This window comes from Notechis scutatus, chromosome 3 (genome assembly GCF_049901735.1).
Source record: "Notechis scutatus isolate UNSWTSFEM ecotype Mainland chromosome 3, rNotScu1.2, whole genome shotgun sequence".
In the NCBI taxonomy this organism is placed as follows: domain Eukaryota; kingdom Metazoa; phylum Chordata; class Lepidosauria; order Squamata; family Elapidae; genus Notechis; species Notechis scutatus.
The window spans coordinates 189,201,674-189,228,369 of NC_142011.1; the positions used below are offsets into that span (position 1 = coordinate 189,201,674).

A 26,696-nucleotide genomic window follows, 5' to 3' on the forward strand; every position below is an offset into this window, starting at 1 on the left:
TCCGGTCGACTTCTCCTTTGTGGTGGCCATTTCTGACCACCGCTGCAACCGCCTTCGGGAAAGGGAATAATGGCCAGCTGAGGAGGAGAGATGCAGCTCTCCTCAACCCTGCTGGTGGTCTCCCCCCTCTTCACCACCTCTACGGGGTGGCTTAGCCCTGAAACCAGCTGGCTCGGGGCGCTCCAGCAGCGAGCCCAGACAGAAACCACACACGATTGTGGATTTCTGTCTGTCACCGAAGCCCTTCAAACCGGAAGTCTGACTCTGCTCTAATTTATGCAGGGTGGAGAAGCTGCAGTAATCTGTGGAAATCTGTAATCTGTGTGTCTTTCAACATCAATGGAATTAAGCCATGCCTTTACATATTCCAGTAACAGACAAACAGCCCACCAGACTGACAGACCAACAGACTGACAGACAGAAGAGATAGATGATAGACAGGCAGACAGACAGACAGACAGATTAATTCACAATCTGAATCTAATGCTAGATTCAGATTGTGGGTTGGCTATTTCATTACACATGTGTAGTTTGATTGAATGTGATTAATTTCCTGGGGCAATTATGTATGTGCGTGCATTAATATTGTTAGAAAATCTGGTTCTCAAAATTACATACTTACAGATTTACCTGATTATGTTTGCTTTTTTAAAAAGTTAAAACTAGAATAAAATACATTTTTGGTAAAAAAAAAAGTATAAAATATTGTTCTTTGAACAGCTATATATTCCTGCTTTGTTAAGAAATCAATGCCACCTTGCCAGTTATTATTTCCCAAATTGCTGCAATTGAGGCAAGAGACACAAAAGAACTGTTCTATATATCAAAAAGACAATTGAATTTTTTTTAAAAAAGATTTTTATCTTTTGAATTCAATGTCCCATGTGGAGAGTACCACGCTATAATTTAATTTCAATATAATACATAAGGGCTTTACACACACACACACACACACACACACACACACACACACAAATTATATGTATTAGATGCACAAACACCCACATATATTCAGAGATGCACCGATTTGGAAGCTAGCCTTATCCTTTTTCTCATATATGATAAAATGTGGAAATTCAGAGCAGGAAACCAAGCAGCGAAAGGCAGAAAAAGAACTAGGTTACAGATTCATACGAGCATCAATTTTATCATGTACAACTGTTTGGATTTCCTCATTAGCACTTACTCCTTTAAGAACTAGCCTAGACTCCTGGCTATGTCTGGGTAGGTTTATCATTTTATTTTTAACAGTCCTCTTGAGTTAAAACTGGACAACTCTCTTTCCTTCCACAAGGAGAATAAAGCTGTGTACAAGGAACACTGTTTGTGGCTGTCCTCATTAATAGGTAATTTTGTGATTTGACAGCTTTGCCGCTTGGAGAGGCTCCGTTTCGGGAGGGCTTGGAAGATGCTGATGCCGTGAAGCTTGAGCACACAGTCACAGAACTGATCTACTCCAGCCCATTTGCCAGGGAGGGGGAAGTATCATCCTTGGAAGGTTTTTCTCTGGCTGCTCAAAGTTGAAACAGAGCTCGTGCTCTCTATGCAGACAGAACATGCTAATTTCAAAGAACTCAAGGAAGCTGCAGGTAAGTTTTGCCTGGCATTTTACATCCAAGAACCGGAGAGGGAAATGGAAGAGTTTTAATTTTTCTCCCCCTGCAGCATAGATTCCTATGTAGATTAACAAATGCGATGTGTCTCTAAGGGAATAATCCACTTTGCCTATCAGCCAGAGCTGATCAATGCAACAACTAAGCTGGGATAATTAAGGCATGTAGCTCTAATTGTCTAATTGTAAATCTCCTTTTCATCAACTTGCTGGTTTCCCCAAAGCCACGGCAAAGGGTGCTGAAGCTGGGTTGCTCAATCTTTGTGTTCAGCCATAAACAAAGCTGAAAACGGCAAGGCATGTCTTTCTGCTTTCCCCATTGAAGTGGGGAATTTCCCCCCAACCCATTTTGAAACCTGTTCTCCACCTTTCAAAACTGGCAGGGGGGCAGGAGTGTGGGTGACCTGCCTCCAGACCTTTTGTCATTCATCTGTGCCAGGCAATATCTCTGAATGGTGAGAAGGACAAACTCTGATAGTTTATCTTTCCTCTCTATCACAACCTACTTGGCAGAGGAGAAAAATAAATCATCACAGGAGTTGCGGTTCCAGCATAACTGTTTACCAAAAAGAATCCCCAAATCTAGCTGATTAATGAGACAGAGAGAATGACCTTCTTGTGGGGCGCTCAGATCGGTGCATGCGTTTTTGTAAACGGGTCAATGCACTGTTGGAAGTCAAGGGTTTAATATATGAGGGATGTAAAGCCTACGGACAGGGATTTCACCTTACATTAGATTCCCTGTGATTATTATTATTTTCCTCTTAGGAAGGCAATGAGAAAATGTATTGACCAGAATGGACAGAAGCAGCCAGACGACAATGGAGAACAACACAGGCAATGGACAGAATGAGACAGAACTTCTGCCAAATCTGGAGGTGGTCACTACTGAATACCAAGTGGTCACTATCTTTTTGGTTCTCCTTATTTGTGGGCTAGGCATTGTGGGCAACATCATGGTGGTATTGGTGGTACTTAGGACAAAGCACATGAGGACCCCTACTAATTGTTATCTGGTCAGCCTTGCAGTAGCTGATCTCATGGTTCTTGTGGCTGCTGGACTACCCAACATTACTGAAAGCATTTATGGTTTCTGGGTTTATGGCTACATTGGATGCCTCTGCATTACTTACCTCCAATATCTTGGCATCAATGCTTCTTCTTGCTCTATTACTGCCTTCACTATTGAGAGGTACATTGCCATTTGCCATCCCATCAAAGCTCAGTTTCTATGCACTTTCTCCAGAGCCAAAAAAATAATCATTTTTGTCTGGGCGTTCACCTCTATCTATTGCATGCTCTGGTTTTTCTTATTGGATCTTAACAGGGAAGTCTACAAAGAAGCCACAGTAGTGTCGTGTGGGTATAAAGTGTCTCGGAGTTACTACTCTCCAATCTATATGATGGACTTTGGGATATTCTATGTCATGCCAATGGTCTTAGCAACTATCCTCTATGGGTTGATTGCTAGGATTTTGTTTCTGAACCCCATTTCGTCTGACTCTAAAGAAAACTCAGCAACATGGAAGAATGATTTGGTTCTCTCAAGCAAAACCAAAGCAACCAATAAGAGCATGAACAGTGCCATGGCTTCAAGAAGACAGGTAAGAAAACTACCCTCCAAATCAGGGGTCTCCAATCTTTGCAACTTTAAGACTTGTGGACTTCAACTCCCAGAATTCCTCAGCCAGCAAAGCATGATTGAGGAACTCCGGGAATTGAAGTCCACAAGTCTTAAAGTTGCCAAGGTTGGAGATCTCTGCTCCAAATGGTTTGGGAGGTTCCATCTGTAGCAAGAGTCTTCTCGATGGAAAGTCCAGACAAAATGAGGCTTCCATGTTCACAGGTGCATTTGTACATCATACAAAACTTCCTTAATTTATTTGGTTATCTCTATAACAATAAATATCTCATTAACAATCAAATATTTATGTTCCAAAAATGTAAAGCCAGAATTGATATTAGAAAAAAAATTGAACTATCAACACTTTTAAGACTGCCCATAAGTATGGTGACTAAAGTCTTCTTAAAATACCAGTCAGTACCTGCACCATAATTTCAACCACAAATTCAAACTATATTCCCCATAATTTCTGATTCTAGAACCTGAAGCTGTTGACAATGGTGATCCCAACTTAGAGCATGAAGCATTTATTGCAGTTGACCTTCCCTGAATGATCTCAGCTAAGAGGGAAGAACTTTTCTTCAGCGATCCACACCCAAGATATTTAAGGCTTTAAGAATAATAAGTTTTGTATGTTGTCTGGAAGCAAATGGACAGCCGACATAATGCCTTTTGCATATAGTAGATGTAACAATCCCTTTGACTCTTTTCATAGATGAACCTGGTTGTTGAATTTTTGCAGGAAATATCTGGACTAGATCCAAAGACAGCCCAATAAAGAATCCACTGCAGTAATCTAGCTTGCAGGATACCAATGCATTTACCACTATTTTGATGTGATTAATGGATTTTAACTTAGCAGATTGTATGAAGTGAAATCTGTAAAGTGTGTTTTATAGTTTAGCATGTTGTATGAACCCAGACAATGCTTTTTTATTTTATAAACTACAGGTTCTTTTTAAAGTAAAGTGCTTTATGCAATGGGTGAACCAGACCATTTTATCTGGATGACATAAACTGAGGATGAACAGTGGTATGAGGGAGGGGGAATTGCAGAATTTATGCCCTGGGTTGTTTTTTTTTTTGTTTTTTTTTTAAGATTTCCAGAGTAATTTCAGCCCTGTTATTATATTTGAAGAATGAGTTTCTAATGTAACATACTAATGCTTTTCTAATGAGTTCCAAATGTAACATGCATTCTTTTTTAGTCCTTTGAGTATACAACTACAGTATACTCTGTAATAAGCACAGTGATATCTTAGCATGCAGCACCTTTAACTTTTAACTGGTAGGATTATCATATCATAACTATTTAAACAGCAGTGAAATGCAAAATGATGAAACTTGTGCTACAGGATTGAGGTCATACAATGCCTAGAGAGCTTTTTAGATTAAGAAGGTGAAAAAGAATAGCTACAATGTCAAATACCTCTATAGCAAGCAAAAATGCAATAAACCTTCATGGGTGCAGTCTCAACATTTCAGCCCAATTAAATACATATGGTAATCCTTTGAGTTCAAAGAAGACACGCTGTTGTGCAGTTCATCTATGGACACAGAGATGGCTCTGCAATCCCAAACTGGAAGTGCCGAGTCTTGCACAATGGGGACACTGAACATCCACTGTTGCAGTAACTAAGTGTATTATTCTTTGGTTATGTTGATGGTTGTCTATCATTTTTGGCAATGCCTATCTTCAAAGCCAATGGAGGCTTCATAGCACAGGGCTTGCCAGTAGGTTTTGTCAGCAGTTGCAACATCTAGTTCCTTGGCTGCACATCACAGTGGCATAGGTTTCTTTCACAGCATCTGTATAATTGTTGTGTGCATGACTTCAAGTTCTCTTCCCAGATTCTCATACACTATAGAGCAACTGGTGAGGCTTACACTATCCATTAATTCATTCATCCGATCCAACCCATTTCATCTGGGATTCAATCAGTGGTGGGATTCAAATTTTTTTTACTACCGGTTCTGTGGGCATGGTGTGGCATGGTGTGGCTTGGTGTGTGTGGCAAGGGAAGGATAATGTAAAATCTCCATTCCCTCCCCACTCCTGGGGGAAGGTTACTGCAAAATTGCATTCTCTCCCCACCCCACTAACCTGCTTTCCAGCTCCGTTCTCCTGTGCACGGCAACAAAAGAAGACTGAGCCAATCAGACGGGATTTGGGAGACAGAGAATAGATGGGGGCGGAGCCAGTCAGAGGTGGTATTTGCTGGTTCTCTGAACTACACAAAATTTCCGCTACCGGTTCTCCAGAACAGGTCAGAACCTACTGAATATCACCTTTGGATTCAATGCTGGTGGACTCTGTGATCCAGGATTTCTAGGTTGGGGGTACAGTTTTGTCAACAAATGCCAAGGATGGAGCAGAAGCGTACATGTGAAATTTCTCCAATTGTTGGATATCCCTTTGGTACAGAGTCCAGGACTCAAATCTATAGAGGAGGTAAGGGACAGCCACAGCTCTGTAGGCTTTCAGCTTTGTGAAGATGGAGGTTGATGGAGCATTCTAGTATGCAACTGTCCCAGTACCTGGCTAGCCTTGATGATTTATTTGCCAATGTCTCATCTCTTGAGATGATGCTTCCCAAATCTTTGAAGCTGACATTTGTCAGTTGGATGTCATCAGCAGTGGTTTTTGGTTCTGTGAGCTTGGTGTTTTGCCTGGACGGGTAAAGCACCTCAGTCTTGTTCAGGCTGACAATCAGACAGAAGAGAAGCATAGAGGAATTTGTTCAGCGTCAGCTGTGGATCATTGTCTTTGTCCACTAGGAATATCTACTCATCTTGAATGACTCTATGGAGGCACTTCACCTGTGCATTCAAGTGGTGAAGGTCAAAAGAAAGCTTTCCAGTTGGTATTTGGTGTACATCCCCCCTTCAGACTCTGAAATGAAGAACAGATAGGATATAGCAGGATATAGCAGATCTTAATACCACATGAAAAGTCGCTGAACTTTCACTCTGGCATCACAGGTTTAATATCCATAATCAAGACTTAATATCAATGCAATTGTAATTAAAATTGTAACAATTTTAGAAAAGGTGAAGACCTCCACTGTCATTACATTCATTGAGGCACTAGGAATGATAAAGGGAATACTGTTTTTTAAACAGTACAAAACTAAACTGTGGATAAGTTCCCAACAGCTGTGATGATGATGGTGGTGATGATTATCCCCATTGTAGAAAATTGGAAAGAGGCAATTGAAAACTTCATGGCAGACATGGTAAATAATGTCTGTCAGACTGGATGATGGAATTTAAGACAATAGGACTTCAAGAGCGGCTATTAGGGAATAACAGTGGAAATGACTAACCTATTATAGGTTTCATGGTTCTAAATGTAACCCGTTGGTCACTCTGTGAGAATGTTATGTGAGAGGATGTTTTTAGCCTGATTCAGCAGGGCTGTTCTTAACTTCTTAGTACTGAAGTTGTCTGGGTAGATAGAGAAAATAGTGCAGGCAGCCTAACATTTTTTCTCCATCGGAGCTCCAAGGTAGATGCCTGCTTGATAGGCTTGCTTTGGTGAGAAGTTTGAGGATGCTATGGATGATGTGTGGAGGTATTTGGTGGTCCTTGTTGATTTGGTGGATGGCCAGTGATACTGATGCCAGTTGCTTGAGATAGCAGGAGGAATGGAATGAGAAGTGGTAGCAGCAGCAGAGGTGAAGACAGCTGGCATGGTGGCAGTGGATCAAAACCTGGAGGCTGGCATGATGCTTTCCTGGCTGGTTGCTGAGTGTAACTGCATTGGGTAATGATCTCATAATTGCAGAAGATCCCTGTTGAGCAGACTATAGTTCGATGGTTCAGAAGCTGTGATCTGTTGTCCTTGCTTCAGTTAACAAGTAATGTGTCAGTATTCCAAGTAATATCCTCCAAAGTAAAAGACTTCAAGACCATCACATTCTCAAAGATCCATTTTATTGGAGAGGTCATATTGGCACATCTGGGGAAAACCTGAATCTGAGAGTTCCGGGTTTTTCCCCACCCAAAGAAAGCCAAGATCCAGCCCCTGCACCCAACCATCCATCACATGGCCCAATCAGGTCTTCACATCAACTGGAAACAACCCCCAGTCACTCCCTTCCAGGTGCAGAGTGAACTGTTCTTGATTCTCCAAGAAAAGAATGCTGTCATTACTACTCTTCCACTGCTCCTTGAAATCCCCCTTCACAAATTCCCAGGCACTGAATGTGGCAGCCCAGAAGCCTCAACATTAAAATGGCTTCCAAAGCTGACAGAATGTGGAATTCCCCTTCCCCCAATTCTTGGGATTGCAACCATAGAGATTGTAAAGGGAGACTGGCTGATACAGGGAGAGGAAGTGGTAGTGGCTGTGGGATCCTGGTTGAGTGAGGTGTTAGAATATCTGTCTATAAAGTCTTGGAATTTTAGATGTTTCAGTCCCAATGGATTTTGTTATAAATTTAGACTGGACTTATCTAAGGATCCATGAAATTACCATCCATGATAGTAATTTAAGGGTGGTATTGAGTTATCCTGGATCAACCACAAATTCAACATATCCTTGTCAATACCACTACAGTTTTATATAATACTTAGAGAAAGGGAAAAAAATTGGAAGAGAAAAAAAAATAGCTCTGCCAGAATCTGTGTATTAACAAAAGTACATGGAGAAATACTGTATATGTTCTTTCTCAGCTAGACATAATGTGTAATAAAAACTCTTGTTTTACATTCAGTGTAGAATTAAATTGGAAATACTTAAAATTTGGATTTCCCACACTTTGGGAGATCAAAACCAAAGTAGATGTTTTATACTTTAGCTTGTCATCTTTACATACTGTATGCTTTGAATGGATATCTGACTGCGTGATGGATCATGTCTAGTTCCATTGATTTATTGATGTATCTTTGATTTGAAGACCATGGTTTCCGGGAATTCTTTAGCCTTTCTGCCCTTTCATGCTCAATTATTTCTGTATTTGCGTAGTTTAATGTGTGGTTCATTCTGAGCATATGAGTGGCTATTATTTCTGACCTTCTTTTGTGTATTTGGTGTCTCATGCTTTGCCATACTACAGTAGATGAAATCTACAGAGAAAAACACTTGGAAAAACAATAAGGTCTTTTGTCTTAAACTGATATTAGATTAGTCCTTTGCAAATTCTGCCTTCCACATCTACATTGAGATAGACAGAATCTGGTAGAATTGAGCTTCTGTCAAAGTATAGTTCCATTTTGAAATATGTAGGTTTCATGGAATCACAGTGGCAAATGAAATATACCACTAAGTTTTTATTAAGGGAAATGTGCATGTACAATGAACATCATTTTCCCAATATATTTTGGAAACCATTATCCCAATAAATCCTGGATAAATGTACACACACACACACACACACACACACACACACACCAGAGAAACCAAAAGGACAAAACAAGGTATACTGTAGCCAGTAATAGAACTTACTGTACTTATCTAAGCATATTTTCCCTCTTTTTTCAAAAACAGACCTCAGATCAAATAGGATTCATTAGCTCCATATTTAGGTTACTCACAGTGCAAACAATCACACATCCAGAGTTCAAGATAACTACTTTATTATGTTCTGCCTATAACAAAGTCTGGCAATTAGACAACAATTAGGCAAGGCCCCAAGGAACTTGGGAAGTCCAGTCCTAGCCCTTTTGTGGTTGTGCAGTGACTCTAGACTAGTTCTGCACTTGATCCTTCCTCCCTGCCTGACTGAGTGCTTTTGTACAGCTGCACAAGATATTTCTTAGGTAGATGCATGATTAATTTATGGAATTCGCAAACTTAAGACTGGAAATACAATTCTTTCAGAGATATCTATATGGAGCCACCGTGCCTTCTGGCAGTCTGCAATTGATTGTTAACTGGAAGGAGTGACACTCATAGAGCCCAGTATTGCTTCAAAACTCTACTAATGTGAGAGTTTGGTTCTTCATTTTGGTTCTCCTTTGTATGGTCTAACAGGATATGTTTGATGTTCCGAAGCATCAAAAAGAAGGGTTGGAGCACACAGGGGTACAATTATAACAACTATCTGCAATTCATTAAACCCAATGTGACTTTTTTCAGGACTGCATGACAGCTGAGCTGAGAAAAGTCTTAGCAGCTTTAAAAAGCTCCATAAAAGTGCTCCAGGAACACCTTTGCATTCCACAGAGTATCATTTTGTTCCTTGAAACTAAAGCAGACACATTTCTGATGCTGATAGTCTTAGCAGACACTCAGGGCTAAATGGCAAAGGAAGCAGAGCTGAGAAACTGCAGAAAGCTTCTATATTTCTAAAGGCTTTAAAGACAAAATAGCTCCCAGCAGCAAAGCAATGGAAGATTTCCAACATTAGAAGGGGAAGAACAAGATGATTCTTTGAAGTATAATTAGTTTTTGACTTACAACAGCTTGTTTAACATCTGTTCAAAGTTACAATGGTCCTGAAAGAAGTGCCTTATGACTGTTTTTCACACTGATGGCCATCGCAGAATCCCCAGGCTTATGTGATCAAAATTCAGGTACTTGGTAACTGACTCATATTTATGACAGTTGCAGTGTCCCAGGTCATGTCATCATCTTTTGCAAACCTGACAAGCAAAATCAATGAGAAAGCTAGATTCACTTAACAACCATGTTACTAACTTAACAAGTGCAGTGATACACCTAACAAATGTGGCAAGAAAGGTCATAAAATGGGGCAAAATTCACTTAACAAATGTTATTTAGCAACAGAGAGATGCTCTGTTGTGGCCGTAAGGCAAGGACTATTTATACCTTTCAACATTATGATTTTAATATGATATATATACAGTTAGTAGGCAATTTGCAACAGGCTGGAGACTGCAATTCTTTTTGCTTGGTGCTAAGGTTGCAGTGGGTTAAATGAGGGTTTGGCCATGGATAGATAGTGACAAGAAGATGGAATTGTGTTATGGAAATGAACAAAGCTACTTTTGCACAACTTTGGTAAGTAGGGATGTTCCACTTGCAAATGTCATTGAAATGATATTTTATTGTTATTCCTCCCTAAACCTAATAGGAAACCACCAAATGTTAACTGGAAAATAGGGGAGGACTCCAGTGGTTCTAAAATAGAATATCTAAAGTAGTGATGCAAGGATTACATCTAGTTCACGGGTGTCAAACTTGATTTCATGGAGGGCCAGATCAGCATTGTAGTTGTCCACCACAGACCAGCTGGGGGAGGAGGAGACAGGACGGACGCCCTCCTGCAGCACCCTGCTGGCCAAAATGGGGCATGCAAGGGCCACCCGCGGCCCACCCCATGCTCCATTTTGGCTGACAGGTGCTGCAGGAGGCCATCCAAGCTGAAAACGGGCTGCGTGGCCCATTTCTGCTAGCAGAGGCACATTTGCTATTTCCAGGCTGGTTCCGTGGGCCGGATCTTAGCACTCCATGCACCAGATCCAGCCCGTGGGCCTTGAGTTTGACACCCCTGATCTAGTTTATAAGACATGAGTTGCCCTTCCTTCGCCATTTTAGACAAATCACAAGATTTGATCTTACAGAGTTATTATTAGGATAACTGGAATAGCCCCAGATATGTTTCTCTGATGAAAGACATGACCAGTTTACTGCTAACTGGAAATTCCCAGAAGTTGTATTTCCCAATATTTGGAGAGCACCAAGTTAGGGATGTTTGCTCTCACTCCAAGCTGTGCTTCCCTACTCCCCACCGCCAACTGCACATATGGCAAGAGTTCTACAGGTGTTTATTCAAACCTGCTAAATAGTTCTCAGAAAGCACCCCCATTGCACATATCTGGATTCCGAGCTCAGTACGTCATGGGTCACTGAATAACCAAGACCAATGGGCCCATGTGAGGTCCAGGAAAGCAGTCGGTGAGTCAAATGGATCAGGATACATGGCATGAGCACACAAGGCACAGAACTGGGCACATTGCTCCAGCAATGCTCAAGTCTTCAGGGTGGGATTAAATAGGCGACATCAGTGCAGTCCTTCATGAGAGGCGAGGTTGCCTCCTCATGAGTAGTCTAGCTGACTGGTGTTTGCCTGTCTGCTCTATGTGTCATTGGATCAGGAGGAGGTGTAAACTCCATCTCCTCCTCATTGCTTCCTGGCTAACATGCTGAAGCTATGGCTCCCCTTGCTCAACCTGGCACTCGTCCGATCGACCCAGATAAGGCTGTTTGGTCAGGGTAGTACTCCTTGAGCCCTGAACCTGACCAATACTTTTCTCTGCTGACTCAAACTCACCCTCCTCTTCTGAACTCACTTCCGGAGAGAGGTCCAGTGGTGGAGCCATGACACAAGCTGTGTTTGCTGTTGTTTGGGGATTCATTATTTCATTCCTCTCACATAGAACTAAGAGCAATTCCTTTCAGGTGCCTCTCTTCATTACCCCACTTGAACCTAGATGAGTTCAAGCATCTCTCCTGCCAGAACAGAAAGCTCTTAACAGAGGACATAATTTCATTACAGCTTTTGAAATCAGTGCTGTCCTTTTCAAAATATATAGATTTGTGTTCCGAGAAAGGAGTCTTAACTCCTTTCATAATGGCATTCCTATGAAACTATTCCTTTTTTCTTTCGTTTTTTCCCCTGAAGATGTATTGTCCTTTTTTGGGAGGAAGTCTGTGCCAAATGCCTTGCATCGTACAATTAAGATTACATTAGTCTGGAGTTCTCCAGCATAACTCCAGATAGCCAAATGTGTCCAATCTGTTCCAACTGATATCGCCAGTAGGTTCTACTACAAACATTAATAATGTTTATATTTATTTTCCCAAAATTCTGCTCCAGGTTTTTAGCAAAAACAAAATTAAAAAAACAAAAAACCCTAACTGTCTGTTATCTCACTACTACAGTAATACTTCAGGCTAGAAGAACATGCTATGGAGACATAATCCAACTTTCTTTCATTCTCTTCTTCTTCTGAATTTGAAATGTTAGATAATCTATTATACCTTTTTAAATTGATTAGGGACAGTATCCAAGGAAGAAAGAGAAGCTTAGTTACCTCACCTTGAAACGAGAATTTTACTACATCTGGTTAACAGATTTGGCTGTTTAAATCAGCTAATTTGACAGTTGTAACCCTAATACTCAGAATTTATATTTATATAAAACAGAAGCCTTTAGTAGGACTACTAAAGTAGTCAGTGGGCCACAAATTTAGTAGGACTACTAAATTATGGAATTTTTTTTCCTGCTTTGAAAAACATGCATGGTCTCAGCTCTACACCTTTAAAAGCTCATATATCTGGTTGCTTTATCTGAGGTGGTTTTTTTTTTAAGTTTTAATTGTACCAGGTTCAAATTTGAAACATTTTAAAATAGCAAAGACCGCTCTCCCATAGACCATAGAGCCACCCATTATAGATGAAATGTCACTGCAATACATGCAGCCCTTGACTTATAACCACAATTCAGACCAGAACTTCCATTGCTAATGATGTGGTCATTAAGTGAGATATGATTGTGCCCAATTTTACTATCTTTTTTGCCATACTCATTAAGTGAATTATGCAGTTGTTAAGTGAAACCAGCTTCTTTCATTGATTTTACTTGTTGAACACTGGCTGGGAAGGTTGCAAATCGGGATCACATGACATCAGGATGTTGTAAGCATTGTAAATATATGTAAATACATAATCCAAGATAGAATAAAGTCTTCTGTAAAGAAGTCCTGTGATCTAATATATCCCAAGAGTCATTTGATGCCAGTGGGCCACAAATTAAATAAATAAATATATACATACATATATACATAATATCTCTATTAGGGAACAAAAGCATCTGCTATTGTCTTAGTGTCCCAAAATCTTTCTTAATTCACCCTTTCAGCAGCTGGGGAAGCAAATGATAAGATACAAAGTAGGCCAACAAAAATGGTAGTATCTCCAAGTCTAGTGGACTAACGCAGGGGTGTCAAACTGGCAGCCCATGGGCTGGGTTCATCATGCACAGGCCACACCTACCCCAGCTCCGCAAAGAGGAAAAACGTTGCAAAATGTGATGACAATGTGATGCCATGAGTTTGACACCTGTGGACTAATGGATAATCAGCATTTCTCATTAGATTTACAGTGTGGAATTGCTACTCCAGAATTCAAAAGGCAGAGAAGAGAAGAAGGAAAAACAAGGTAGAAACTTAAAGGCTTTACCCTGGAGCAGAGCACACTCAAGTTTGAAATCCAAAAGGTGCTTTTTTTCAAGAGGCAATTGGACTTTCTTGTTTTTCTTTGAAGATGTTTCACTTCTCATCCAAGAAGCTTTTTCAGCTCTGACTGGATGGTGGGGAATGGAAGGATTTATACTCCTTGCAGACAACTGGAAAAAAAAGCACCTTTGGGACAACTATGACCTGGATGACTGATGCTTTCCATAGACACTCAAATTTGAAATGTAGACAAAATACATCCCCTTGACATTGGGTGTGATAACCAATTGCTTCAGTACTGGAAAAGTGGTATTAAAACTAAAGGGCATTTAAGTCCCTCGGAAGCACCTGAAATGCCTGTTTTTTCCCCCCAGTATCAGTATCCATATAATTGCATATCACATATCCTGGGTACGTGTGTTTTTCTGCATGTCAGCTGTAGAGAGAACACAGGAAGCCTTATGTTCACCTGAAGTGGCCGCAATCAATTTCCTCTAAAACCTTCAAGTCCTCTTTTTGGAAATAATAATTTTAAAAAATGAGAGAACTCCTTTAGCACACTGCAGGCCAAGAAAATACCATGCTTTATGTCACTGTCCTGAAAAGTGATTATTAGTACTCAAGGGTTAATTTGTTACAGCATGGAATAGTCCTGTTCAAATCTGCAGGAAGGCAGGCCTATTTTTTTTCCTCCTGCTATTCCCTATTCCAGCCCTTTGCCTCAGTTTTCTCTTCTATCCAACAGACTCTTTTTCATTCCACATCTATTCTGTGAGTAAAGAGCAATAGGTACAGAATGCAATTGAACAGGGCCATTTCTGGCACGGTTGCCCCCGTTAAAAGATTGCTGTTTTTCTGTAAAAACATTTTGCCTTTCTGTTTTTGGATCTCTCCTGCTGCTGGGTCTGTTTTGTTCAACAGAGGAGCAGCTGAATTTGTTATCAAAGATATGCCTTACATGGCTGAAAGTCAGAATTCCTCAAGCAGGTTACTCTTCTTCTATGTGGCCTATGTGAAGTCCCCGTAAACTTCATTATAGCTCTTTTCTGGCTAAGCATTCTGGGAGCTAAAGTGCACACATTTAGGATTCAAAATTTGTAGATGACACCAAGCTGGGAGGGATAACCAATACTTTAGAGGCTCAAGCTCCAGAAAGATCTTGACAGACTTGAACATTGAACCCTAGCCAGCAAGATGCAGTTCAGTCGTGAGAAAAATAAGATCCTGCACATAAGGAGGAAAAACAAGTGCATAAGCATAGAATGGATGGTACATGATAGCTGTGCCATTGAGGGGATGGCATGAGGGAGAAGAGATTGACTTATTCTGTAAAGCAGTGATCCCCAACCTTTTTTTATGGCACGGCCCAGTACCGGCATCATCTGGGCGCCGCCATCTTGTTTTGATGAAAAGTGCTTCGGTGAGGTCACCGGAAGCACTTTTCATCAAACAAGATGGCGCGCTGTGAGTTTTCCGGAGAAATGGCTTTCACCAGAAAGCTCCGCATCTGAAAAGCTTCTGGTGAGCTTTCACCCGGAAAAGCTCACCGGAAGCACTTTTTCATCAAAACAAGATGGCGGCGCCCAGCAAACCAGCAGCCCGGTAGGACTTGTTCCACGGACCGGGATCGGTCCGCGGACCAGTGGTTGGGGACCCCTGCTGTAAAGCACCAGAAGGCAGGACAAGAAGTAATGGGTAAAAGCTAGTCAAAGAGAGATCCAACTTATAAGTAAGGATAAATTTTCTAACACTAGCAATTAATCAATACAATAGTTTGACTCCTGGAGTGGTGGGTGCACCATCACTGGAGGTTTTCAAGAATAGACTGGGCAACCATTTGACTGAGATGATATAAGGCTCTTGTCTTAACTAGGGAGTTGGACTAGAAGACCGCTGAGGTCCCTTCCTTTCACACTATTGTGAATGTATGTTGACTGTTTTGACTACATCCTGCAGACAACCCTGGTGAAAGTGGTGCCTATTTCCAGCAATAAAAGCAGTGGTGGGATTCAAATTTTTTTACTACCGGTTCTGTGGGTGTGGCTTGGTGGGCGTGGCAAGGGAAGGATACTGTAAAATCTCCAGTCAGAGGTGGTATTTTCCGGTTCTCCGAACTACTCAAAATTTCCGCTACAGGTTCTCCAGAACTGGTCAGAACCTGCTGAATACCACCTCTGAATAAAACACCTGGTTGGGATGGGCATTGCTTTATCCTAGCAGACTATGAGAACCATCAGACCAGAAGCTGCCTACCAGTGACACCATTGGTCTACATTTTTCCACAATAGTTCAAAACAAAACATACACTGCAAAAGTTCAAGTATCTTCCTGATAAATTGAGATACTTACCCTTTTAAATCCCAACTGTGCGTAATTTATAATGTAAGTCCATAGAAGTGGCTGGTCGAAACAAGAATATTCTTTAATGAATAGACTCTTTGTCTTCTGCTGAGTTTTTTCATTAATAAAGAGGATTAAGCCTTTTTTTCTTAGAAATCATAATTCAGAGTAGCAATTATTGCATTTAGCTAGTTAGTAATAGTATGTTCACTGGAATATTTTGAAAGATTAAAAATGGTTGTAATATAAAGAAGGTCCCCTAACAAGAATACAAAAAGATAATTATAAAAAGAGCCTTTTTTTTCAAGTATCAGACCTAAGTTAAACAATTAAGAGCTTTCTTAACAAGGACCCTAACAAAATGTTTTATTGACAAAAAGCTCTTTTGATAATTGAATAACAGAGAGCTTTTAATGAAGCTGCAGACCTGCATAGATGGTATCATCATTTAGAATGACGGTTAAAACAGATGAGTTCAAAACACTTCATTTTGTTTTCAATTTCCTTTATTAAGAGTAATTTATACTCTGCCAGGCAAAGGAAGAGAAGGAAGAAATGAGACGTATCAAAACCAATGAGAATAATGGTTTAGGCCATTATTTCCCTAGTAGAAAGACCCAAAACAAAGAATATTACCAAACAAATACATGTCCCAGGATAATGTTGCAGGATCCAATCTGATTTGGTCACCACAGAAGTATCAAACTCGATTTCATTGAGGGCCGCATCAGGGTTGTATTTGACTTCAGGGGGCCAGGATGGGCGTGGCCAAGGTGGCTGTGGCTAGCTCAATGTCACTTGTATCATAAGTGCCTCTGGAGGCCTGAGCGCTCTGCCAGCGAAAATGGGCTCCTGAGATCCATTTTCAGCTGCAACGGCCTCCTGCAACCCTCTGCGAATGAAAATGGAGGTCGGGAGGGCCACGAGTTTCATTTTCACTGGCAGAGGCACCACAGGCCAGTCCTTTGCTGTTTCCAGGTTGGCCCAGCGGGCCAGATCTAAGCACCCCATGGGCCGGATTTGGCCCCCGGGCCTTGAGTTTGACACCCTGGGTCTACTAAGCATTTGGATTCGTGTTGGAGCTCATCCCAGGGATTTTTTTCTTTCTTTCCTCCTTTCCTTCACTTTCATGTTGCTCAGGTATACGTGAATATTAGAAAATTTTAGACTTATTAAAAAGAAACAAAAGACTGTTGAGTTCCTTGACAAGCATTCTCTATCTTTGTCTCTGTCTGACCATGGTAGTCCCAATCCAGATCATATTGCTATGAGCTAGCAACTTAATGAATAAAATTAGAAGCAGAATGATGTATAATGTTGCCCTTTTGCCTAGCTCCCCAACAGCGGTGGGATCCTCCTACCTGTTCCACTAACTGGTTCTGTGATCATGCGCACGCATGCACCTAATGCTGGCGTACGGCTTTCCCCAGACCAGCTGAGGACTGCAGTGCCAATCAGCCGAGAGGATAAAGAAGAGAAAAGTTCAGGGGCAGGTGGAAGGGCTGATTCTGCACTTTTCTCTTCTTTCTCCTCTCGGCTGATTGTGGGAGTCTTTTTTTACCTTTACTACCAATTTTTGCTACTGGTTCATTTAAACCAGGCTGAACCGGAAGCATACCACCACTGGTCCCCCAAGATTTTAAACCCAAATTATTTCCTTTACGAACTAATAGGGATGTACACTGCTTTGTAAACACTATTGGTGTCTTGGCTTCCTCTGCATTAAGTCTGAGGTAGCCAACCTATGACTTTCTGCTGCTCTTTGGTGTTCCCTTCCAAAAGTGATAACAAATGGTAATTTTGAGCATGATTTTGATTTTGCCAGCTCCCTCAGAGAGCAGAGGAACTGGGAAGATGCTTTCATCTGGCCTAATTTATAAGGAGAACAACTAACTATTCAAAAAGCAAATGCTTAGCCAATATTGGTTCTGTTTTACAGGGATGGGTGTCCACATTTATTCGTGGAATGTGACTTCTGGCTTTTCCTCTTTGAATAGCTTTGTGATTAGGAAAGCCCAGGGCATTCAGATAATAGTGCAAACTGATTGACGGGATTATAGTAGCCTTTGTCTCTCTGTCCCTCTCTAACCCAACTTCTTTCTAATCTCTCTTTTATTTGACCAAAGATAAAGGTAAAGATTTCCCCTATCCAGTTGTGTCCAACTCTAGGAGGCGGTGCTCATCTCTGTTTCTTAACTGAGGGAGCCAGCATTTGTCTGAAGCCATTTCTGTAGACAGCATGACTATATGCTAAGGCACATGGAACACTCTTATCTTCCCACTGAAGGGATGCTTATTTATCTACTCACATTTGCATGCTTTTGAACGGCTAGGTGGGCAGGAGCTGGGGCTAGAAATGAGAGTTCAACCCATGTCACACAGCGCTTGGGACTCAAGTCTTGGTTGGCAGCTAACAAGTTCAGTAACTTTAACCACTGAGCCCCCCCCCACATACTATTTGACTTGCAAGGCTCTGATATGATGCTTCTACCATTCCAGTTTCTTCTTCATTGTAGGCCGGTTTACTTCTCAAACTAGAAGAAAGAACAGATTCTTCCTGCCAGATGCACATCAATCCCATTTTTTATCCTAGTCCAGTTTTCTCACTAGCCTTTTACCCTATCATTTCATTTTAGCCATTGTCTATCTACTGTGGGTTTTTCTTCTGCATGTTTCCAACCAATATGGTCCTGGGCACTTTTTTTTGCCAGTTGGATCTGTAATACTTGCCCAATGTCATCAACCCATTTTGTTTTAGGTCTCTTTCGTGGATGCTTTTTATCAAATGGAATCCATTCTTTAACTACCTTGGTCCACCTGCCATTAGTTCTTCTTGCTATGTGACCAGCCCATTTCCATTTCCATTTTTTTAAACTCTTAGGATGATACCATACACTTTCATTTGTTCCCTAATCCATGTGCAGGTCTTTCTATCTTTTCTTGCAATGCCGAGCATGTATCGTTATTTATTTATTAAACTTATAGGCTGTTGATCTCACTATGCAAGAGACTCTTTTAGAACTCTCACTTCTGGAATTGGTTCAGTTTTCTCTTCATCCAGCTGGTTTAGTAATTCATATCAGACAATGAAGACAAGGCCATCTGGATTTAAACAGGTCCTCACAGCCTCTGTACTCCAGCCAGCTTCATCAGAATGCATGTCATCCCTACAATCTCCTTACAGCAATAGAAAGAGAAAATTACTCTATAAGTAATCATAGTAATGATATTGCATTATTCAAACTGAAATTCGAATTATATAAATCAATTTTGTTTCTGTCTTCAATCTGCGTACATCTTGGGTGGCCCTTGAACACACACACACATACTCAAAATTGTGCATCCTTGATTTATGGTAAGTACTTGGGGCATTTATTTCTATAGACCAGAGAGCAAGATAGATTCTTTCAATCCTTTTCATCCTCTCTGTCATTATTTCATAGTAATAGCACTAACATTGTTATTATACAGTATTAATGGTTAGTCTTTATTTCCTAATGAAGTACAGCATTCTTAATTAAATGCAATAGGATTGAGGATTGCTAAATTCTCTGTCAGATTAAACAATTTTCACTTATTCTCTGAATCCTTCAGCAGATGAATCACTATCAACACAAGGATAAGTCTGAGTCACTGCAGATGACCAGGTTTAGGTTCATAAAACACCCCTGTGAACCAAAAAGGAGAGGACTTTGTGCTTTTTGAAAAAGGTTTTCATTACTTGTTCTAGAAAGGTAACAACATGAAGGCAGTACTATTATTCTCCTGATTAAATATTGATACTCATTAAGATCATTAATATCCAATTTCAAAATTGGTTGGGAGACAAGAATAGAATAGAATAGAATAGAATAGAATAGAATAGAATAGAATAGAATAGAATAGAATAGAATAGAATAGAGTACTTTATTGGCCAAGTGTGATTGGACACACAAGGAATTTGTCTTGGTGTAAATACTCTCAGTATACATAAAAAGATACGATACATTCATCAAGAGTCGAGAATCATAAGGTAGGACACTTAATGATAGTCATAGGGTACAATCAGCAATCAAATCATACTTGGAAACAGTCAATATAAATCATAAGTATACACGCTACAAACTTACAGTCATACAGTCACAAGTGGGAGGGGATGGGTGATAAGGAGTGATGAGAAGATTAACAGTAATAGTAGTGCAGACTTTGTAAATAGTTAGACAGGGTTGAGGGAATTATTTGTTTAGCAGAATGATGGCTTTCGGGGAAAAACTGTCCTTGTGTCTAGTTGTTCTGGTGTGCAGTGCTCTATAGCATCGTTTTGAGGGAAGGAGTTGAAACAGTTTATGTCCAGGATGTGTGGGGTCTATAAATATTTTCACGGCCCTCTTTTTGACTCATGCAGTATACAGGTCCTCGATTGAAGGCAGGTTGGTAGTAATTGTTTTTTCTGCAGTCCTAATTACTCTCTGAAGTCTGTGTCTGTCCTGTTGGGTTGCAGAACCAAAAGTTCTTGAAAACGTTCTTGAAAAAGGAGCAATTGTTTAACACTCATCTCAAGTTCCTTGACTTCACTGTGAAAAGATAAAAATTTAAAGAGTCTCTCAAGTCCATTTCAGCTCCTGCTGATCCATGATATGCCACAAGATTCCGTCTTGTCCCCTATTCTGTTAAACATCAGCCCACAGGTGGTATTCATTTATTACTTTGGAATGGGAAGACATTGATATGCGACCATCCAAAGAAGCACTCAGTAGCTCTGAAAATTATTATCTCTTATGGACTGGATGAGAGATAATACACTGAAATTAAATCCAGATAAGAGTTGAGTTGTTGGTAAGGAGCAAGTGAATTCAGGGATTGGGGTGATTATACTCTAGATGGGGCTGCATTCCCCTTGAAATCCATGTATCACAGTTTAGAATCTCTAGGTGTCATTGGATTTGCTGATGATAGGTATTCCATTTGCACATCCATTGGTACTGCACCAACTTCTTCATGAGCAGGTGATTATTTTAACATATTTTAGATGATACTTTCTTTAAAAGCATCCAGAAATTGCCCTTGAATAAAATATGTCATCATGGCTCTTAAGATGTGAAAAGAACAGAGATAAACCAACACATACACTGAAAGATCTGTATGGATTCCTGGGTGCCTAAATAGCACAAATAGCAATGTTCCAATGTTTAAGGACTGTCTCAAAAAAGGGGGGATCAGTCTATTCTTCAAAGCATCTTAAGGCAGAACAAGAAGCAATGGATAGAAATTAATCAAAAACGGAACCAACCCAGAATTAAGGAGAAATGTTCTGACAGTTAGAACAATTAATCAGTGGAATGACTTCCCTTCAGAAGTTGTGGGTCCTCCATCACTGGAGGCTTTTAAAAAGAGACTGGACAACCATTTATCTGAAATGGTATAAGGTTTCCTGCTTGGGCAGGGGTTTGGACTAGAAGACCTCCAGGGTCCCTTCCAACTCTATTATTCAATTATTTTATAGGACTCTACTCCCATATATCCCACCCTGTATAGTCAGATTGATGGAGTTATGTACAGCAGTACACAACTACAGTAAAACTACAGTAAAAGTTCTCTTTCTCTGCATTAGATCATTGAAAAGGTTTATGTCACTCTACTTTTGCTCATCAGATATGTCCATTCACTTCCCACAGGTTACAAAGATGCTGGCCGTGGTTGTAATCCTATTTGCCTTCTTGTGGATGCCCTACAGGACCTTGGTGGTCATTAACTCCTTCCTATCTCAACCTTTTCAAGAACATTGGTTCCTGCTGTTCTGTAGGATTTGCATTTACCTTAATAGTGCCATCAACCCTGTTATTTATAACCTCATGTCCCAAAAATTCCGAGCAGCCTTCAAAAAACTTTGCAAGTGCCAACAGAAACAGCTGGAGAAACCTACCAACTACAGTGTAGCCCTCAACTACAGCATCATTAAGGAAACTGAACATTTCAACACTGAACTAGAGGACATCACGGTTACAGAGGCTTACCTGTCATCCACAAAGGTATCCTTTGATGATAACTGTGTGACCTCTGAGGTAAGAACCAGAATAACAGCTTGATTTAGTGCCATTTCAATCAATAGCCATAAAAGAGAACATTGGTATAGCTGGACAATTTTGGACATTGTGGACAAGTGTGTGTCCTATACTGTTTAGTATATCAAAGTATGAAAAGTCATCTCTACTACTCCTATACAAAACTATTTGTTTGCATTTCCGCATTTCTAATTTAATAAAAGTAAAGATGTAGTTGGGCGAAATTATCAAAAGTGAAATCCACCAAAAGTTGACATAGGGGTTGACCTCTCAGTGTAGAATCTTCTCTCCAAGGTTAAGGAACTTCTCTGGATTCTCACAGTTCACTTTAAAACTTAAGGAAAACATGACAAAGGATTATGCCCTCATTGAGCTTTCTCAGGTTGGAAAGTGTAAACATCTAGAAATATGATTAAATATGAGACAAGAGGTGCAATTAAAAACAACATGAACATAACACTTTTTACCCAAGATACTTCAAAACAGCACCTCAGTTCCTAAGAAATTATCAAAATGAATGGAAATATGGCAAATGAACAACATTTTTTGCAGGGAAAATCTGTCTGAGAATGTGAGATTAAGAATAGTCTGTCTTAATTTCCTACAATGTTGGGGATTTTACCTATATTTGGATAGATACAGTGGTGCTATGCTTCCGGTTTGGACTGGTTCTCCCAAACCGGTAGTAAAAAAAAGCCTTCCATGATCAGCTAAGAGGAGGGAAAAAAATCTTCTGACAATCAGCTGGGAGGAGAAAAAAGAGAAAAGCCAGGATCGGCCTTCTCACCCTCCTTGCGCTTTTCTGTTCTTTATCCTCTTAGCTGATTGGTGCTTCAGGTCTCAGCTGGTGTGAGGAAAGCTGTGTGCCGGCATTAGGCAAAGCATGCCCACCAAGCCACACCTACTGAACCGGTGGTAAAACAATTTGAATACCGCCACTGGGTGGCTAGAAGTGACTTTTGGCATAATTTTCCTGAAAGGTTTTTTGTTTTTTTGATGTTTTTTGTTTTGTTAAAGCAATGTCTGTCTAGCAGTAGATAATAGTATTTAACAGACACTTGCAAGCAGGAGCACCCAATATCATCAGGTTTCAAGACTGTGAAAGCTAATATCAGAAGACAACCTTGATCTGCCTCTGTATCAACTTAAATGCATGGTGGTCATCTAAAGTGACTCATCCTTCAATTTCTCATTTCAGGTCATGTGAAGTTGGAGGAAGCTGCATCTCTTACTCCATTCTGCTTTTGTTCTATTTGATCTCAGAGCAACCTTTGCCAACCTGATATCATCTGGATGTATTGAGAAATCAATTCCCAGAATTTTTAGTGGAAGTGTGCTGGGTTAGATAAGGCTGTCATAGAGTGATCCACTTCTGAGTCATCCTGCCTATTAATCTAAAAATATCCAAAGTGGTAAATGTCAACATGCTCATACTTATTGAAGCTACCATACTGTATATTATTAATGCTTGTTTTGTGGAAACTTAGAGGCAAACTGCAGATATGTATGCATGCATCCTTAATATTCATTTCCTATCTATATTTTCTGGAGTGAGTTGCCCAGTTCACTTTCATGAGATAACTTTAGATGTGATATTTTTGTGATTATTGCTGAGTCATTAAGAACATTGGTGCAATATTGCACTTTATGATAAGCAGTATGTGAATATGGGAGTTGTTTGCTTGAATGGCCCTATTTTAGGCTCCCAAGTCACAGCATTTTCTCACAGGTCCTATAGGTATATGTAATTATCTGCAGTTGAATGAAGACACTGTGCTATAGCTATTTGCTGCATTACTGCCAGTTGAGGCTGAAGGACACAAATCATATTGGCAAAATTAGAACCATCTCACTATGGAAGACAACAATTCCAGGAAAGAAATTCCAATCCAGGCCAAATTCATAAGACCGCCTTCCTTCAACATTAACAAATAATAACATGTTGCATCTACATTACAATAATTGTGCAGAGAAGAGCAATAAATATGATTAGGGGATTGAAGGCTAAAACATATAAAGAACGGTTGCTGGAACTGGGTATGTCTAGTCTTATGAAAAAATAAGGATGACATGATTGCAGTGTTCAATAATTCAGGGGTTGCCACAAAGAAGAGGGAGTCAAGCTATTGTCCAAAGCACCTGAGGGCAGGACAAGAAGCAATGGATAGAAACTAATCAAGAAGAGAAACAACCTAGAACTAAGGAGAAATTTCCTGACAGTTAGAACAATTAATCAGTGGAACAACTTGCCTCCAGAAGTTGTAAATGCTCCGACACTGGAAGTTTTTAAGAAGAGGTTGGATAACCATTTGTCCGAAATGGTATAGGGTTTCCATTCCATTTTAATTCTTATCTTGTTGCAAGCTGCCTAAACCCTATTTTTGATTTTATTCCAATTTAGAGAACTAAATTGAACTAGTGTGGAAAATATGGCTGGAGATAAAGAATTTTTTTTCTCTTTTTCACAATGTTACATTTCTGGGTCAGTCAGTAAAATTAAATACCACTGTAACATTCTTTCCTCAAGTTCTTGAATGGAGGTGTAGAGAATATATCAGCATCAATTGAATTGTTTCCTCCAGCCCAACTTCAGAATTCAACTCTAAAGTGGTGCCCTGGTAGAATATAACACAGACTATTGTCAGAGCAGTGATTAGTGAATTCTTTATTATACTTTCGCTTCCTACTGAGCATCACTAACCACTCTGGAATGCTCTACCGGACTCTGTTGTTACAGCTTCAACCCCTCACAGCTTCAATCTCAAAATGTCTACCGTGGACCTCACCCCATTCTTAAGAGGTCCTTAAAGGGGCATGCATAAGTGCACCAACGTGCCTACCTTTGTTCATGTTTATGTTCATACCTACACTTGTTATCTTGTACATGTTTGACAAACAAATAAAATAAAAATAAAATAAAAATGTCAACCCTTTCCCAAAACAAATGACCTACAGACGCTAGGTGTCCAACACACTTGTCACTGAAGGCAAAATGATCATGTCCAGGCAGAGGGAGGGGTTTTTCATAATGGATTTACAAAATGAGAAGAACATAGGAAGACCATCCTGACCTCATGCCCAAAGTGTCCTACAGTAGATTGCCTGAACGGCATGTTTTAGGTCAAAAGAAGAAAGAAAACACTACTTCCACAGTCAATTAAAACTAAAGGCTTTCTTGGCAGCAAGTTAGACACAGGTAACATCAGGAAGACACATATCTCAAAATTGTGCTGTGGCAAGCAGGAGATAAAGAAACAAGCAGGATATGAAGACAGACACTGACTGGGTAATAATCAGGGGTGGGATTCTACTGGTTTGGCCCGGTTCGAGCAAACTGGTAGCTCTGAAGATCCGCTGGGAGCAAACCGGTTCAGTTTGCTCTGACCATCAGCTATTACCCACCTGCCCAACCACCCGGCTCTAGGCTGTGCTTTATATCCTGTTTTTCAAGCTCATCTGATTCGCACGGCATAGCAGATTGCCACGTGTCAGCTGTTTAACATACAGGGATTGCTGGAGAAGGTCAGTAGCAAATGCTCTGCAGGTGCACAAAGTGTGCATTTGGTGTGCATGCATGTGAAGTGTGTGCTCACTGAACCAGTTGTTACACCGGTTCAATCACACCCCTGGTAATAATTCCCATTTAATTGAAATATCATGTTTCCAACTCAATATGCACTATGCCCTAGATGTTTTCCTGTATGTTAAAATCAAAGGAATTTTAAGTTGTCAACAAAGAGAAAAAAAAACCCAGCATGGATTACAGTATGAGCTGAATTAGAATCCTTTTCATGATATTTTACGGTTCTGCATATAAGACTATTCAAAACTGATATTTGTACACTTAAAATTTACAGCTGACATTTGCCACTTTGTATTTGATATCTAAAATACAGATATATTGTTGAGTTGATCATAGGATAGCAGATGTCTTGCAATGCTTCAATATGTGAAGGGATCAGTTTCATGGATCAAATCCTAAAGTTGGAAGACACCTCATGGGTTACCTGGTCTAACTGCCTATATGAAACAGGAAATTCAAACTTTCATCAGCCCTAACTTGTGAATGGCTAATCTCTGCTGGTAAATATCCAAAGATCTATAATTGATTCTACTCTTGAATCAGGAAGAACTTTTTCTCAGTATATAAACAAAATATCTTGTAAATTAAGATTTGGACCCATCACCGAGGGCAAGGCAATGTTACCTCTCTTTATATGGTGAGACCTGAATCTAATTTCCAACTTCTAAGACCTAAAGAGGCCATTGGCAGATAAAATTGAGCACAGCATCTACCAAATGAAATGGGAGGAAGAATGGTCCCCAAATGCAGTGATTATGATGGATTGCTATTCACCTTAACATTTTTGGAACATATGTGGGCAAAATCAGGATATCAATAAATGAAAACCCTAAACTGGACCATTTTGAAAGTGGTAAATTTGCTATGTGTAATGTATAACTTGATTTTATTGTATCAGTTTGACTTGGTATTGTTTGAATGTGTTTTGCCAACAATTGGAAATGCAATTTATTATGTATGCACAACTATGCATACCAAGTGTGAAAAATTGTAGTATTTATGTGTCTGCTTTTTGCTTGTATTTATACAATTATATATTGTAGTGTAAAAGAAAATGCTATCTAAAAATATTTGATTTGCTTGCTTGCTATTGTGGCAAGGAAAATATTGTGAAGTAGTGTCTAAAGAATTATTTAATTGAATATAATATACTTAGATGTATTGGATTTATCTCTTATATTCTGGTTAGGGCTTATCAGTTCTGGTTGAATGTACACCTGAATGTTACATGTCTGGAAAAGGCCTAAGTAGATAATACAAAAAATAGTTCAAGACAAAACATTGTGGTGAAATTGCTTACCAGTATGCTCAGTAATAGGTTGCAGATGTATAATGTGAATTAATTTTCTA

At 40.0% G+C, this 26,696-nt stretch overlaps 1 protein-coding gene across 1 annotated transcript; it reads left to right on the forward strand.

Annotated features, from left to right (window-relative positions):
• The first annotated feature begins 1,399 nt into the window (after window positions 1-1,399).
• TRHR (thyrotropin releasing hormone receptor) lies at window positions 1,400-26,696 on the forward strand. The gene is made up of 4 exons (XM_087962089.1): window positions 1,400-1,589; window positions 2,381-3,216; window positions 21,377-21,763; window positions 22,962-26,696. The coding sequence occupies exons 2-4, from the start codon at window positions 2,410-2,412 to the stop codon at window positions 22,968-22,970; spliced, it is 1,203 nt and encodes a 400-aa protein (XP_087818215.1). The 5' UTR covers window positions 1,400-1,589; window positions 2,381-2,409; the 3' UTR covers window positions 22,971-26,696.

Bases quoted from the DNA above. Each gene is read 5' to 3' on its own strand.
- TRHR (XM_087962089.1), top strand. From the start codon at position 2,410: ATGGACAGAAGCAGCCAGACGACAATGGAGAACAACACAGGCAATGGA. The intron at 3,217-21,376 runs GTAAGAAAACTA...CACTTCCCACAG, and splicing joins CCATGGCTTCAAGAAGACAG to GTTACAAAGATGCTGGCCGT.